Below are 13,331 nucleotides of genomic sequence, written 5' to 3'. Positions count from 1 at the left end.
CACACACACACACACACACACACACACACACACACACACACACACACACACACACACACACACACACAAAGTTGCATTTCTGTGGTTATGTGACCTACAGGGGAGAACCACAAAAAAGTGACAGTGAACACAATGATGACAAGGAAAACAACTACAGGAATCGACCAGTACAGCACAGCCAATCAGATATCCTTGATGGCACTTGATGACACAAAACTAATAAATACATGTATATTTCTATATAAAATATATTTATTAGTACATATTTCTACATAGTGAAGCATAATGCATTCACTTGATAAAAAAATTGCCCTGTTTTTCTGAATGAACAAGATAATTATCTTGCCTCAAAAAAGGCATCTTGATATTAACATATAAGGAGTTACATGTTACGTGCCAAATTATGTCAGCAAGGGCTTTGGGTCTGAACACCGGCAAAGTCCTGAGGTGCCGGCGCAAATCCGACAAACTCATAACAGTACCATCTTTATGACTTAAAGACATGATATCTCCCAATACAAACCCAAATACAACTGGATTCAATTTAACAGACCGGACTTGTTGCTTCCAAAAATCATATTTTCAAGTGAATAAGAGTTTCCTTTGAAAATCTGAGATATTTCATTAATTCAGTGAAACAAGGCAGATTTTTCTATTTCATGAAATATTTTCTCAAAAATCGGAGATAATTATCTCGTTCATTCCAAAAAAGAGGGCAACATTTTTTTTCTTAATCAAATGCATTACACTGTCTTACCCTTCGAGACCAGTTCTAAGAAAATAATACACTTCCACTTGTTTCTTCTATTAGAATCCAGAAAACGTGTTTTTACGATTCTTCATAATCCTGAGGTATCCAAATGTCTTACAGGCACTTAAGTTCCATCAGTGTCAGGTCTGAGTGACACCAGACAAGTTCAGACCAGGACTAGGACCATACCAGACCAGGAAAGACCAGGCCAGGACCAATCCAGACCAGACCATACCAGACCAGACAAGAACCAGACCATGCCAGGACGAGGATTAGACCAGACCAGACCAGGACAACCAGGACCAAGACCAGGACCAGGCCGGGGTTGGCTCTAGCCCAGGATGTCCAGGTAGTTGGGGGAGGTCTTCCCCAGGAGCAGCAGCAGCCTGTGAAGCTCCTGGATGGTGAGTCTGAGTTGAGGGTCGGTCTGCCAGCATCCCAGCATGATGTCATACACCTCCTTAGGACACGCCCTCGGCCTGTCGAGAACCGCCCCCTGCACTAAGTACTCCATTACCTGGAACGAGAAAGAGAGACATACGCACCCTAACGAGAGATATTCTATTCTAGAGAGAGAGACAGCTACGCCAGTACTGTAATGTGACAGGAGAAAGACATTGGCAGAGACAGTGTAGAATACATGGGGCTGAATAGAGCTAAATGCTGTCAAATGGGATCCTCTGTCTCTTTCATCTGGGTATGAGTTATTTTAAACTTAACCTTATGGCAGAGAGCAAGAGAGAAAGACAGAGAAAGAGAGACTATATATACTGTTTATATATAAATAAGGCTTGTGACGTACCTCAGTGTTAGACAGCTGAAACCAGGGCTGCTTCCCGTAGGTGAAGATCTCCCATATGATCACCCCAAAGCTCCAAACATCCGTCTCCACGGTGAACCTCCTGTAGAGCACACTCTCTGGGGGCATCCATCGGATAGGAAGCATGGTGTGACCTCCCACCTAGAAGAGGACGAGAGGAGAGCGGTTGAGTGGATTTAACGCGACTACTAAATGAGGAATTTAGTTCATTTGAGTTAAAATAAAATTAACGCGTGAAGGTTTCGAGATGAATTGAATGTTAACATACAACATTGATGGACATAGTTTTATCCCTCACAGTAGATTTACCGTGTAGTAGATGGTGCTAACGCTAACACTAGCCTTACCATGTAGTAGTCCTGTGAACGCTAACCTTAACCTGTAATGCTATTTGTGCTACTGCTAATGCTAATGCTATCCTCACTGTGTAGCATTTGTGCTCAGGATGGCCATGGCCCATGTACTATAAGTGGTGCCAACTCGGGCCTTACCCTGTAGTAGTCGGCGCTGTAGATGTCCCGGGACATGCCGAAGTCCCCGATCTTCACCACCAGGCCGTCGCCCACCAGACAGTTGCGCGTGGCCAGGTCTCGGTGGACGAAGTGCTGGGAGGCCAGGTACACCATCCCAGAGGCCACCTGGGAGGCCATGAGGAGCATCTGGGACATAGCCAGGTGTCCACTAGTCTGCGCGTGCTCCCCGTTCACCAGGACAATAGAATCAGGACTGTGAGCCCTGCGAAACAAAAACACACTTACTGCACACACTGCACACACAAACACCCTCTACTGCACACAAAACACACACACTTACACACTTACTCTAGCATATAGTGGTGTATTTTAGGGTTTTATTCTTGCAGTGTAGCCTAGCGTAACAGTGTAGCCTAGTGTCACATTATATTGGTGTAGCCTAGTGGTCTAGCACAGTGGTGTAGCCTAGCACAGTGGTGTAGCCTAGCGCAGTGGTGTAGCCTAGCGGTATAGCACAGTGGTGTAGCCTAGCACAGTGGTGTAGCCTAGCGCAGTGGTGTAGCCTAGCGGTATGGCACATTGGTGTAGCCTAGCGGTATGGCACAGTGGTGTAGCCTAGCACAGTGGTGTAGCCTAGCGGCACAGCACAGTGGGGTAGCCTAGCACAGTGGTGCAGTTTAGCGGCACAGCACAGTGGAGTAGCCCAGCACAGTGGTGTAGCCTAGCACAGTGGTGTAGCCTAGCGGTATGGCACAGTGGTGTAGCCTAGCAAAGTGGTGTAGCTTAGCACAGTAGTGTAGCCTAGCGGTATAGCACAGTGGTGTAGCCTAGCCCAGTGATGTAGCCTAGCGGTACATTCTAGCGGTGAAACCTTGCCTAGTGGAGTAGCCTGAGCAGCCTAGCGGTGCGGGTACCTGAGGAACTTGTTGAGGTCCCCGTGCTTCATGTACTCAAACACCATGATGAGCGGGTCCCCGTCAACACACACGCCGTAGAAATGGACGATGTGCTCGTGCTGCAGGTTGGTCAGCAGCTCCGCCTCGCGCTGGAAGTCCTTCCTCGCAGACAGACTGGGCTCTCTGATGGTCTATGGGTCACAACGCAAATATAGATAAACATATATGCATAAACAAATGGTAAATGGACTGCATTTCAATAGCGCTCTTATCCAAAGCGCTTTACAATATTGCCTGACATTCACCCATTCATTCACACATTCACACACCGACGGCGGTGTCATCCATGCAAGGCGACAGCCACCTCGTCGAGAGCAGTTAGGGTGAGGTGTCTTGCTCAGGGACACCTCAACACTCGCTCGAACCAGCAACCTTGCGGTTACCAGCAACCCGTGCTACATCCGGAGCCAAGGCCGCCCCAGATACTTATACACATGTATATTTCTATATGTATGGACACAATGTGAGTGTGTGTGTGTGTGTGTGTGTGTGTGTGTGTGTGTGTGTGTGTGTGTGTGTGTGTGTGTGTGTGTGTGTGTGTGTGTGTGTGTGTGTGTGTGTGTGTACCTTGACTGCAGCCAGGGTCTTGGGGGTGGTAGGGTGGAGGTCATAGCACTCAGCAAGGAAGACCTTGCCGAAGGCCCCCTCCCCCAACTCCCTCTTCAGGATGATGTCCCTCCTCTGGATGTGCGGCACGACTGTACACACACACACATGCATACACACACACACAAACACACACACACACACACACACACACACACACACACACACACACACACACACACACACACACACACACACACACACACACACACACAGAAGCACACACGCATCAATACACATCTACAATGAGGAGCACTTGTGACCCTTTTGGCCAGCCATACATGTGCCAGTGTGTTTGTGCGTGTGCGTGTGTGCACGTGTTTGTGCCTGTGTGTGCGTGTGAGAGAGAGAGAGAGAGAGAGAGAGAGACTGACAGGAGGCGGGGCTGGAGCTGCTGGGTCTGTAGTATGTCTGAAGCTGCTGAGACTGCTCGGCAGGGATGTGAGTCATCGCCATGGCGACAGCATCAGGCCCCGCCTCCAGGGCGCACGGAGAAAGGAGCCCATGGTTTAGGTGATGAAGAGGAGTAGCTGAGTCTTCTTCACCATGGATGACAGCAACGGGTCCTGGGGAGGAGATCACCAGATATACACCACCAGATATACACCAGATATACACCAGATATACACCATCAGATATACACCACCAGATATACACCAGATATACACCACCAGATATACACCAGATATACACCACCAGATATACACCAGATATACACCACCAGATATACACCATCAGATATACACCACCAGATATACACCAGATATACACCATCAGATATACACCACCAGATATACACCATCAGATATACACCACCAGATATACACCAGATATACACCATCAGATATACACCACCAGATATACACCACCAGATATACACCAGATATTCACCAGATATACACCATCAGATATACACCAGATATTCACCAGATATACACCAGATATTCACCAGATATACACCAACAGATATACACCATCAGATATACACCACCAGCTATACTCCAGGTATACACCAACAGATATACACCATCAGATATACAACCCCAGAATGGTAAGGCCAAGTTAACTTCATCACAGGGTTGGGGTTGGACCTAGGGTTAGCCCTTGTGTGTAGCTTGCCGCCACAGTGAAAAATATTCCTAGAAAAACCTTTTCAAGGTCTTTCCAGGAAAAAGCCTCACACAAGTCAGATCTGCAAGTCAATCTGAAACAAAGGTGTTTGACTTTCCAGATATTTGCTTGGTCTTTGTGTCTGTCTGATCAGTACTTTACGCCACCGTTTGTTCTTGGAAGTAGCTTGAGGAGCTGATATAACCAGTCCATTTCTTACCTTTCATACCCAACTTGGAGCGGCGGCCATATTTGTTGATGAGGAGGAAGAGAATGAGGAAGAAAATACCAGCGGATCCTGCCAGACACACAGCCACCGTCACCTGAAAACAAGAACATTAATGATACTTTACCACAGATCCATTATATATACATCATGTATTAATATATAGATCATATCATACATATTTATATGTTATCTTACCCCGAAGGTTTCTTCCTCTGGTGTTTCAGGATCAGGATAGGAGAGATCTGAAATAAAGATAGAAAATATATACTAAATGAAGCTCCACACAGGTTTTAGGGTTTGATGTTTTTGTGGGGTTTAGTGGTAATTTTGTAGGATGAGATTAGGAAACCTTGAATGTCCTCCAAGAGGAATTGTGTGGTATAGCAGCGATCATATTGAGAACCATCACAACAACATCAGATAAACAGAAGATCCTCTTAGACCGCTGCCTGCTCGTCCACCTCCCATCCGGTAGACTGGCCGCTCACCTCAGCTCCTAGACCCTCTGGCAGATCAGTGCAGTGCCGTGATGCATTGAGGATGGCCAAGAGTGAGCAAGCAAGGTTGCAGTCTACGCACACCGCCAAGAAAGCTTGTTTTCAGTCCAAGTATTAATCAAAAAACAAGGAAGGAACAGCATAAATAACAGTTTATAACTTCCATTACACAGCGGCATTCTCTGAGCCACAGCAGCTCTCTGCGGAGCAACACTGTGGAGTGCATTAGCGTTAAGTAGCGTCTCTTGGTGGTACTTAGTGTTAAGTAGTGTTTGGTGGTGTTCAGCAGTGTTAGGGGTGTTTAGTAATGTTTGGTGGTTTTAAAAGGTGTTTGCGGTGGTTATGGTGTTTAAAGTGCTTAGTAGCGTTGTTAGTGTTAAAGCAGTTGGGGGTTTTCTGGGTGGTTAAGTGGTTCGAGGTGGGGGTTGTTTTGTAGCGTTGACTTGGGAGGGTTCAGGGGTTAGGAGTAGAGGTTCTTCGTGGGGACCTCACCCTCCTCGTCGAGGTCGGGCGGATGCAGGAAATGGGCGTAGAGGGTCTTGGTGGCCGTGCCCAGGGTGTTGGTGGCCTCTAGGGTGTAGTTCCCGTTGTCCAGGTGGGTGGGGTTCCTGAAGAGCAGGCAGCCCTCCAGGGAGTCTTGGTAGGAGTCCAGCTCCAGGCGGATCACATCGGACTGGATCAGGTCGCGGGTCCCCCGGAGCCAGCGCAGCCGGGGCGGAGGGTGGCCGCGGACCCAGAACTCCAGACAGGTGTCATGGCGACGCTGGGGCGCTGACAGCTTTAGGATCACCGGAGAGACTGGACACACAGGAAGTCACGGAGAAGACGGGAAGTCAATGACAGGCGGGGAAGACACAGGTAGATAGGCATGAAGCCACGGATAGGAAGTCAGAGGGGGAGTCACCGATTAACAGGAAATCAGAGGTAGTTAGGTAGGAAGGCAGGAGGGCTGTTTTTCATTAGTGGTTTTACTTCCCCTCATTCTCTCCCATCATCCCTTGGTATTATGAAACAGAATACGTCGCATGATGGCCACTGGGAGAGCAGAGGGAAAGTGGGCGGTGGGGGAGCGAGGATGGAAATAGAACGCACTTCACTTTCAGACCAAACTATCATGGCTCAGTCACCAGTTTTACTATACTGCTTTTTGCAATTCCTTAGAATACCTGCAGACTCATACATAGAGCTATTCAAGATTTACTTTATTACAAATTAGTTGAATATAAATATATTTGTTTAGTTTCACTTAATTTTATTTTCTACAAACAGACGACATGTTGGCACTGCAATAAATATTGATCTAAATAAATACTGAAATGACTGAGTTCAAATTCTTCCACTCTTTCGGTAGCTTTACCAAACTATGGATGTACTGTATTTCATTCAGCAAATGCATTGCTGCAATGCATTGTCGGTGATATACACCTCTGTAGTGACCATCATTCATTCATGTCATTCCAGACAAATGGAACAACACTTATGATGGAGGCGGGAATTCCCACGAGGGCAAGTGCCGAGGGGAATTCAACAAGTGCATGTTAAAGCCTAATGAAACAACTCCAACTACTGCTCTGTGTTTTAATTACTGATCAACTGGAAGAAGAAGCATGTACTCAAACACAGACGATGTTCTCACACTCTAACCTTCTAACCCTCCAACCCTCTAACCCTAACCCTAACTTTCTAGCCCTCTTGGAGAAGGAGAAGGAGCAGGTGGAGGAGCAGAAGCAGAAGCAGGAGGAGCAGGAAGAGGAGCTGAGGGTCTTACACATGACGTTCAGCTGCACGGAGGCGTTGCTGCTGCCCACCAGGTTCTCAGCGATGCAGATCAGCTGGAAGCCGTTATCATCCGGACTGGTGTTGAAAAGACGCATACTGATGGAGTGGAGACTAGGACTGTAGACAATAGACTGGAAGAGAGAGAAGGGAGCAAGGGAGATAAGCCCCTTTCACACATGCATTACGTCCCTTCAATGTTCCGAATATTTCCTGCATGGGGTCATTTGTGAATGGGAACAGGTATCGATATTCCTGGAAATCTGCAGCCGCTACTTGCCCTACTTGCTCAAGATCTAGTAACATTCCCAGATCATTACCGGTGACATTGCTTGAGGAGCACGTAAAGGGTAATGTCCGTGTGACGTATGATGCTATCGCATTGAGCAAGCGGAGCAATCCCGATTCTCTGCTGATTAAGGACTTCAATCTGCAGATGTTTATCTCAATGCTTTTCGGGGTGATTCGATTTCAATATCAATACAGCTTATTTTGTTTGCCAACAAGCGTCCTTCTATCAATGGCTGGAAAATGGACAGATTCCAAAAGAAGAGTGTGAAATTGGGCCTCCATAAGTGTTTCATTACTGCCATCTGCTGGACTGTCCCTTGGACAGACTGTCCCCATCTATTCCTGCATTGCTATGCCATATGTGTAAGGGCACAGACGGGAATGCTCCAGAACGTAGCTGCATGTGTGAACAACAAAAATAACTAGCGGTGCCTGAAAATAGTTATTTACCCAGAACTATGTGTGCAAGATGCAATAGAGACACACAGAGTCAGAGAGAGACTGTGTGTGTGTGTAATGTGTTTGTTTGTGTGTGTGTGTGTGTGTGTGTGTGTGTGTGTGTGTGTGTGTGTGTGTGTGTGTGTGGTGTGTGTGTGTGTGTGTGTGTGTGTGTGTGTGTGTGTGTGTGTGTGTGTGTGTGTGTGTGCGTGTGTGTGTGTGTGCGTGTGTGTGTGTGTGTGTGTGTGTGTGTGTGTGTGTATTTGTGTGTGTGTGTGTGTGTGTGTGTGTGTGTGTGTGTGTGTGTGTGTGTGTGTGTGTGTGTACCTGGTGTGTGTTGATGGTGTGTAGACCCCCTATGGTCCAGTCCACCTCGGGTAGCGGGGAGGCCGTCCCGTTGCAGCTCAGTGTCACATCGTCCCCCTCTGTCACAAACACACTGGACGCACTCACACTGACCTCAGGAAGGTCTGCAAACAGACACACACACACACACACACACACACACACACACACACACACACACACACATACACACGCACACACACACACACACACACACACACACACACACACACACACACACACACACACACACACACACACACACACACACACACAGTAAGCAGTTTACAACAGATAGTGAGGTAGAATGCTGTGCTCACCATAGATAATGAGGTACATGTTGTGTTCCCCAAAGCTAGTGGTGAACATGTTGTGCATGGGGATAGTGTTGTGCTCACCACAGCTAGTGATGTACATGTTGTGCAGGGGGATGACGTCGTCTCGGTTCCTGCAGACCAGCGTCTGAGTGTGGAGAGAAGCTTCTCCCCTCTGCTGCCACAGCTGCAGCCAGCGGAGACCACAGCCACACACAAACTCTACACCCTCTAGTCGCCTAGCAACAACAACATAAAGAGACATTAACAGCATGAGCTTCCCCACACATATACACGCAAGCTCCAACTCCAGCACCTAGTGTGCTTGTTAGCCTGTAGCAGGCAGCCAGTGTGATTGTAAATGTGTAGCCTGCAGCTAGGGCACTTGTTAGCCTGTAGCCTGCAGCTGGTGGGCTTGTTAGCCTGTAGCATGCAACTAGTGGGCTGCTGAGGAGACCACCAGCTCAGAGAGTTAGAGAGGTTGGTTGTTAGCCTATTCCCCACAGCATTCATTCCCTGAAGTCCAGATTGAACGGCAACATGGAGGAGAAAGTGATTGTTGACTTCCGGATCTCTATAATATCAATATAATTTAATATAGTATAATATAACATATTATATTCTTGAGTTTAATATTTGAACTTTGGCCTAAATTTAGCTTAATACCGAATCACCTGCGCGAGAAAAGTTTGTGATTCGTAAAGAGTAACGCAGGTAGAATATGCGCTTCGCCTTTGGTATGCATGCGTCTTAAAACCAATACCAGAGTAGTTTTAGCGTTAGCCTGTAGCTAGCGTTAGCCAGGATGCTAACTTACAGCTCAGAGAGTTGGAGGTGTTTGAAGAGCTGCCAGGACAGTGTGGTCAGGGGATTCTTCGACAGGTTTCTGTTCAGAAGAGAAAATATGAAACAACAGATGTCTGAGGTAGTTCAATATTATTTATACATTTCATTGCTTTTAATTTAACACACACACACACACTCATGTGTGTGTGTGTGTGTGTGTGTGTGTGTGTGTGTGTGTGTGTGTGTGTGTGTGTGTGTGTGTGTGTGTGTGAACTCACATGTAGTACAGTTCAATGTTCTGGTGGAAGGCACGCGCATGGATAGACCTCAACCTACAGCTAGTTATGGTCCTGTAAAAAACACACACACACACACACACACACACATATTACACACACACATGCGCACGCTCACACACACACAAACACATACACACAGGTAGACAGAGAGAAAGGCAGACAGACAGACAGACAGACAGATATGTAGGCTGACAGGTAAACAGAAAAACAGACAGGCAGAAAGTCAGACAGAAAGTCAGGTAGCCTCACAGTCGCTGCAGGCCGATGTAGAGTTCCATGTCCACATCTCTGAGAGTCTGCAGTCCGCTCCAGTTCTCTATGTGTCTATACAGGCACAGAAACACACACACACACACACACACACACACACACACACACACACACACACACACACACACACACACACACACACACACACACACACACACACACACACACATACATCGGACACATGTAAATACACACACATCGGAAACAACAGAACCTGATAGTGAATAAAAACGCATCTGGAGAATAACTGCAGAACAACAACACTACAGCTTGAGAACATGTAGAAATGAAATGATAATCCTGGAGAGCAAATGGATGAAGATCTTCTCCTAGCCCTAAACCTAGCCATAACTCTTCTCCTAACCCTACCCCTGACCCTTACCCCTAGCCCTACCCCGAAGCAGTTAAACTGCTAATTCCATTACAATTCAGGCAAAATAACTGTCCTGGTACTACTAGATCTTAGTGCAGCCTTTGACACAGTTGATCATAAAATACTGCTCAACAGACTAGAAATCTGTGTCGGACTGTCAAGAAATGTCCTTAAATGGTTCAAATCCTACCTAGAAGACCTAAATTATTTTGTGTCTACTTCAACCTATGCATCAGAGAAAACCACCATGCCATATGGAATTCCTCAGGGGTCCATTATTAGGCCTCTGATATTAAACCTCTATGTACATGCTGCCCCTAGGCTAAATATTTCAGGAGTATAACATTACATACCACAGCTATGCAGATGACACCCAGATTGACCTTGCATTATCACCTATGACTTTGGTCCTATTGACTATTTATGCCTGTATATTGAAAAAGTGAATAGCAGGATATACTAAATAGTTTCTTACAATTAAATAAAGATAAAACTCAGATAGTTTTATTAGGGAATAAAGAAGGGAGACTAAGGCTCAGTGCCCAATTGGAGTCTAAAAATCTTGTAAAAAATGTAAGAAATGTAAAAAAAATAAAAATGCAAAGAAAAACCTTGATGTTATCTTTGATGGGGAATTTTGTTTTTGTGATTAACGAAAGCCACAACTAAAACAGCATTCTGGCACCTATGAAATATAGTAAGGATCAGAGATTTTGTATCCAAGCAGGACTTAGAGAAGCTCATGCATGCATTTGTATCATCCAGGCTTGACTATTGCAAAGCCCTCTTCACTGGCCTCCTCAAAAAGACAATCAGGCGGCTGCAATTAATTCAAAATGCTGCTGCCAGAATTCAAACAAAATCCCAAAAAGGGAGACCACATCACACCAATCCTCAGGTCTTTGAGTTTTAAGCCCTCCTTATCATCTTTAAGACACTCAACGGCCTGGGGCAAAAATGCATCTCAGATATGCTGGTCTATTCCAAACCTAACAGGGCGCTTAGATCTACTGACACTGGTCAGCTGGTTGTGCCTAGGGTCAGGTCTAAGCAGGGTGAAATGGCATTTAGCCATTATGCTGTCCACTGTTGGAACCAACTAACATAAATTTAATCTGCTCCTACTGTAACTTCTTATAAAAAACAAATTAAAAACCCATTTATTTTTCTATTGCTTTCAATTAATCTTGTTTTGTTACTGATACTGTGCTATACAAATAAATTTGACTTTGACTTTGACAATTAACTGCTAGTTGCATTACAACAACACACCAATCCTAATTCTTACCCTACTATTAATCCTCTAACCCTACTAAATCGAACCTACTAAACCCTAACCCTAACCCTAAAAATCCCCCAAAAAAATCACACACACACCAAAACAAATTTCCGCATCGCTACTCAAAGACCATCCATGCTCCTTCTTACAACCGATGACCATGACTTGCAACATGGCTATATTGCTTTTTCATTATATGTCTCGGGATACCATTTCAGTATTAACACGTCAATTCATTTACATTTTTGGTTTGAAACGCTACACTGGCCCCTTTTGTCCCTTTTAACTGTATGTGGAATTATAAGTGGAGGCAGCTCTGACCTCAGACCTTTGTGAACATGAGGTTGACGAAAGTGTGCATTTAGCCTTACCCCACTACTAAAACATCAACCCTAACGATATTACTAAAACACCAAGGACGCCAAACACTTGCTCTTAAGAGGAGTAAAACCAGAAGACAACACATACAATCACAGTCATTCACGTGTTGTTGTTGACCAATAACAGGCAGCGATCTATTGGGGAAAGTTGGACTAGTTCAGATGATGACCCTTCCCTTGCTGCAACCTAAATGAAGCCTAAATGTTCTGCAAACTGGCATTGTGACTCTGCAAAGACGTCAATTTAGATTTAGTTTAGAATGTAGTAGGGCAATAAGGTATTTAATGAACCACTGATCACACACAAAAACCTAAAATACTAACAAGGTAGGTGTGTAGTTTCATGTTGACTTCCTGTATAATCCATATTGACTTCCTGTCAAATCCATATTGACTTCCTGTGAAGACACGTGTTGAATTCCTCTAAAACCCAACAGTGTTTTCATCTTGTGTGTACATGGATCAGTGTTGAAAGGTCTTTATGAAAAATACTGTGTTTGTGTGTGTGTGTGTGTGTGTGTGTGTGTGTGTTGTGTGTGTGTGTGTGTGTGTGTGTGTGTGTGTGTGTGTGTGTGTGTGTGTGCGTGTGTGCGTGTGTGCGTGTGTGTGTGCGTGCGTGTGTGTGTGTGTGTGTGTGTGTGTGTGTGTGTGTGTGTGTGTGTGTGTGCGCTTCATTAGTATGCGTGTCTGAAGGAGCGAGGGCTGCAGATGCGGGGGTTTGGGGTGAGTCAGACGGGGGGATTTCTGTTTCCTTCAAATCTCTCCTTCTCTCTTTCTATCTCTCTATCTGTCTCTCTCTCCGGCCCTCTCTATCTCTCTCCCACTAGCTCTCTGTTCCTCTCTCTTTTTTGCTATCTCTTATTTCATCTCTCTATCTTGTGCCCACTCCCGCTCTCTCCCTCACACTCTCTCTCTCTCTCTCTCTCCCTCATGAATCTCAGATTGTTGCAGTGACCTACTTCTCTGTGGTGCCGTTTTGTAGGGTATAGTTAATTTGAGGCATTTGTATTAGTTACTGTGAGCCTGATTTGGACCAGCAATACAATTATTGGCTTTAAATTGTTAAATTGAGTTGAATCCTTCTTCTTGTTTTTTTGCCATTTCCTGTATTTTACTTTCAAAACAATTGGACTCATCAACAACCAACATGCTGTTTACAGAAACCAACATCCTGTTTTACAACCAACATCCTGTTGACAGGACTGAATGAACAACCAACATCTGGTTAACAAAACCAACATCTTGTTTACACACCCAAACAACCTATTAACAGAAAACCAACATCCTGTTGACAGCCCTGACAGGACAACCAACATCCTGTTTATACAACCAAATTCA

General features: G+C 45.4%; 1 protein-coding gene across 1 annotated transcript in view; it reads right to left on the bottom strand.

Moving 5' to 3' along the window:
• The window catches only part of ntrk3b (neurotrophic tyrosine kinase, receptor, type 3b), a 15,679-nt gene continuing 2,348 nt past the window's right edge, over positions 1 to 13,331 (bottom strand). Inside the window, exons 2-16 of the mRNA XM_030377994.1 lie at positions 9,941 to 10,015; positions 9,671 to 9,742; positions 9,424 to 9,492; positions 8,691 to 8,845; positions 8,275 to 8,417; positions 7,211 to 7,352; positions 5,935 to 6,240; positions 5,141 to 5,187; positions 4,937 to 5,039; positions 3,981 to 4,172; positions 3,568 to 3,698; positions 2,959 to 3,131; positions 2,063 to 2,306; positions 1,554 to 1,712; positions 1 to 1,268 (exon numbers count right to left, since the gene is read on the bottom strand). Coding sequence (XP_030233854.1) covers positions 1,083 to 1,268; positions 1,554 to 1,712; positions 2,063 to 2,306; positions 2,959 to 3,131; positions 3,568 to 3,698; positions 3,981 to 4,172; positions 4,937 to 5,039; positions 5,141 to 5,187; positions 5,935 to 6,240; positions 7,211 to 7,352; positions 8,275 to 8,417; positions 8,691 to 8,845; positions 9,424 to 9,492; positions 9,671 to 9,742; positions 9,941 to 10,015 — 2,197 coding nt within the window. The 3' untranslated portion in view covers positions 1 to 1,082. The remainder of the gene's footprint in view (positions 1,269 to 1,553; positions 1,713 to 2,062; positions 2,307 to 2,958; positions 3,132 to 3,567; positions 3,699 to 3,980; positions 4,173 to 4,936; positions 5,040 to 5,140; positions 5,188 to 5,934; positions 6,241 to 7,210; positions 7,353 to 8,274; positions 8,418 to 8,690; positions 8,846 to 9,423; positions 9,493 to 9,670; positions 9,743 to 9,940; positions 10,016 to 13,331) is intronic.

The sequence above is a fragment of the Gadus morhua genome, chromosome 14 (genome assembly GCF_902167405.1).
Source record: "Gadus morhua chromosome 14, gadMor3.0, whole genome shotgun sequence".
NCBI classification, from domain to species: domain Eukaryota; kingdom Metazoa; phylum Chordata; class Actinopteri; order Gadiformes; family Gadidae; genus Gadus; species Gadus morhua.
This window is presented reverse-complemented; position numbering and strand designations above follow the sequence as displayed.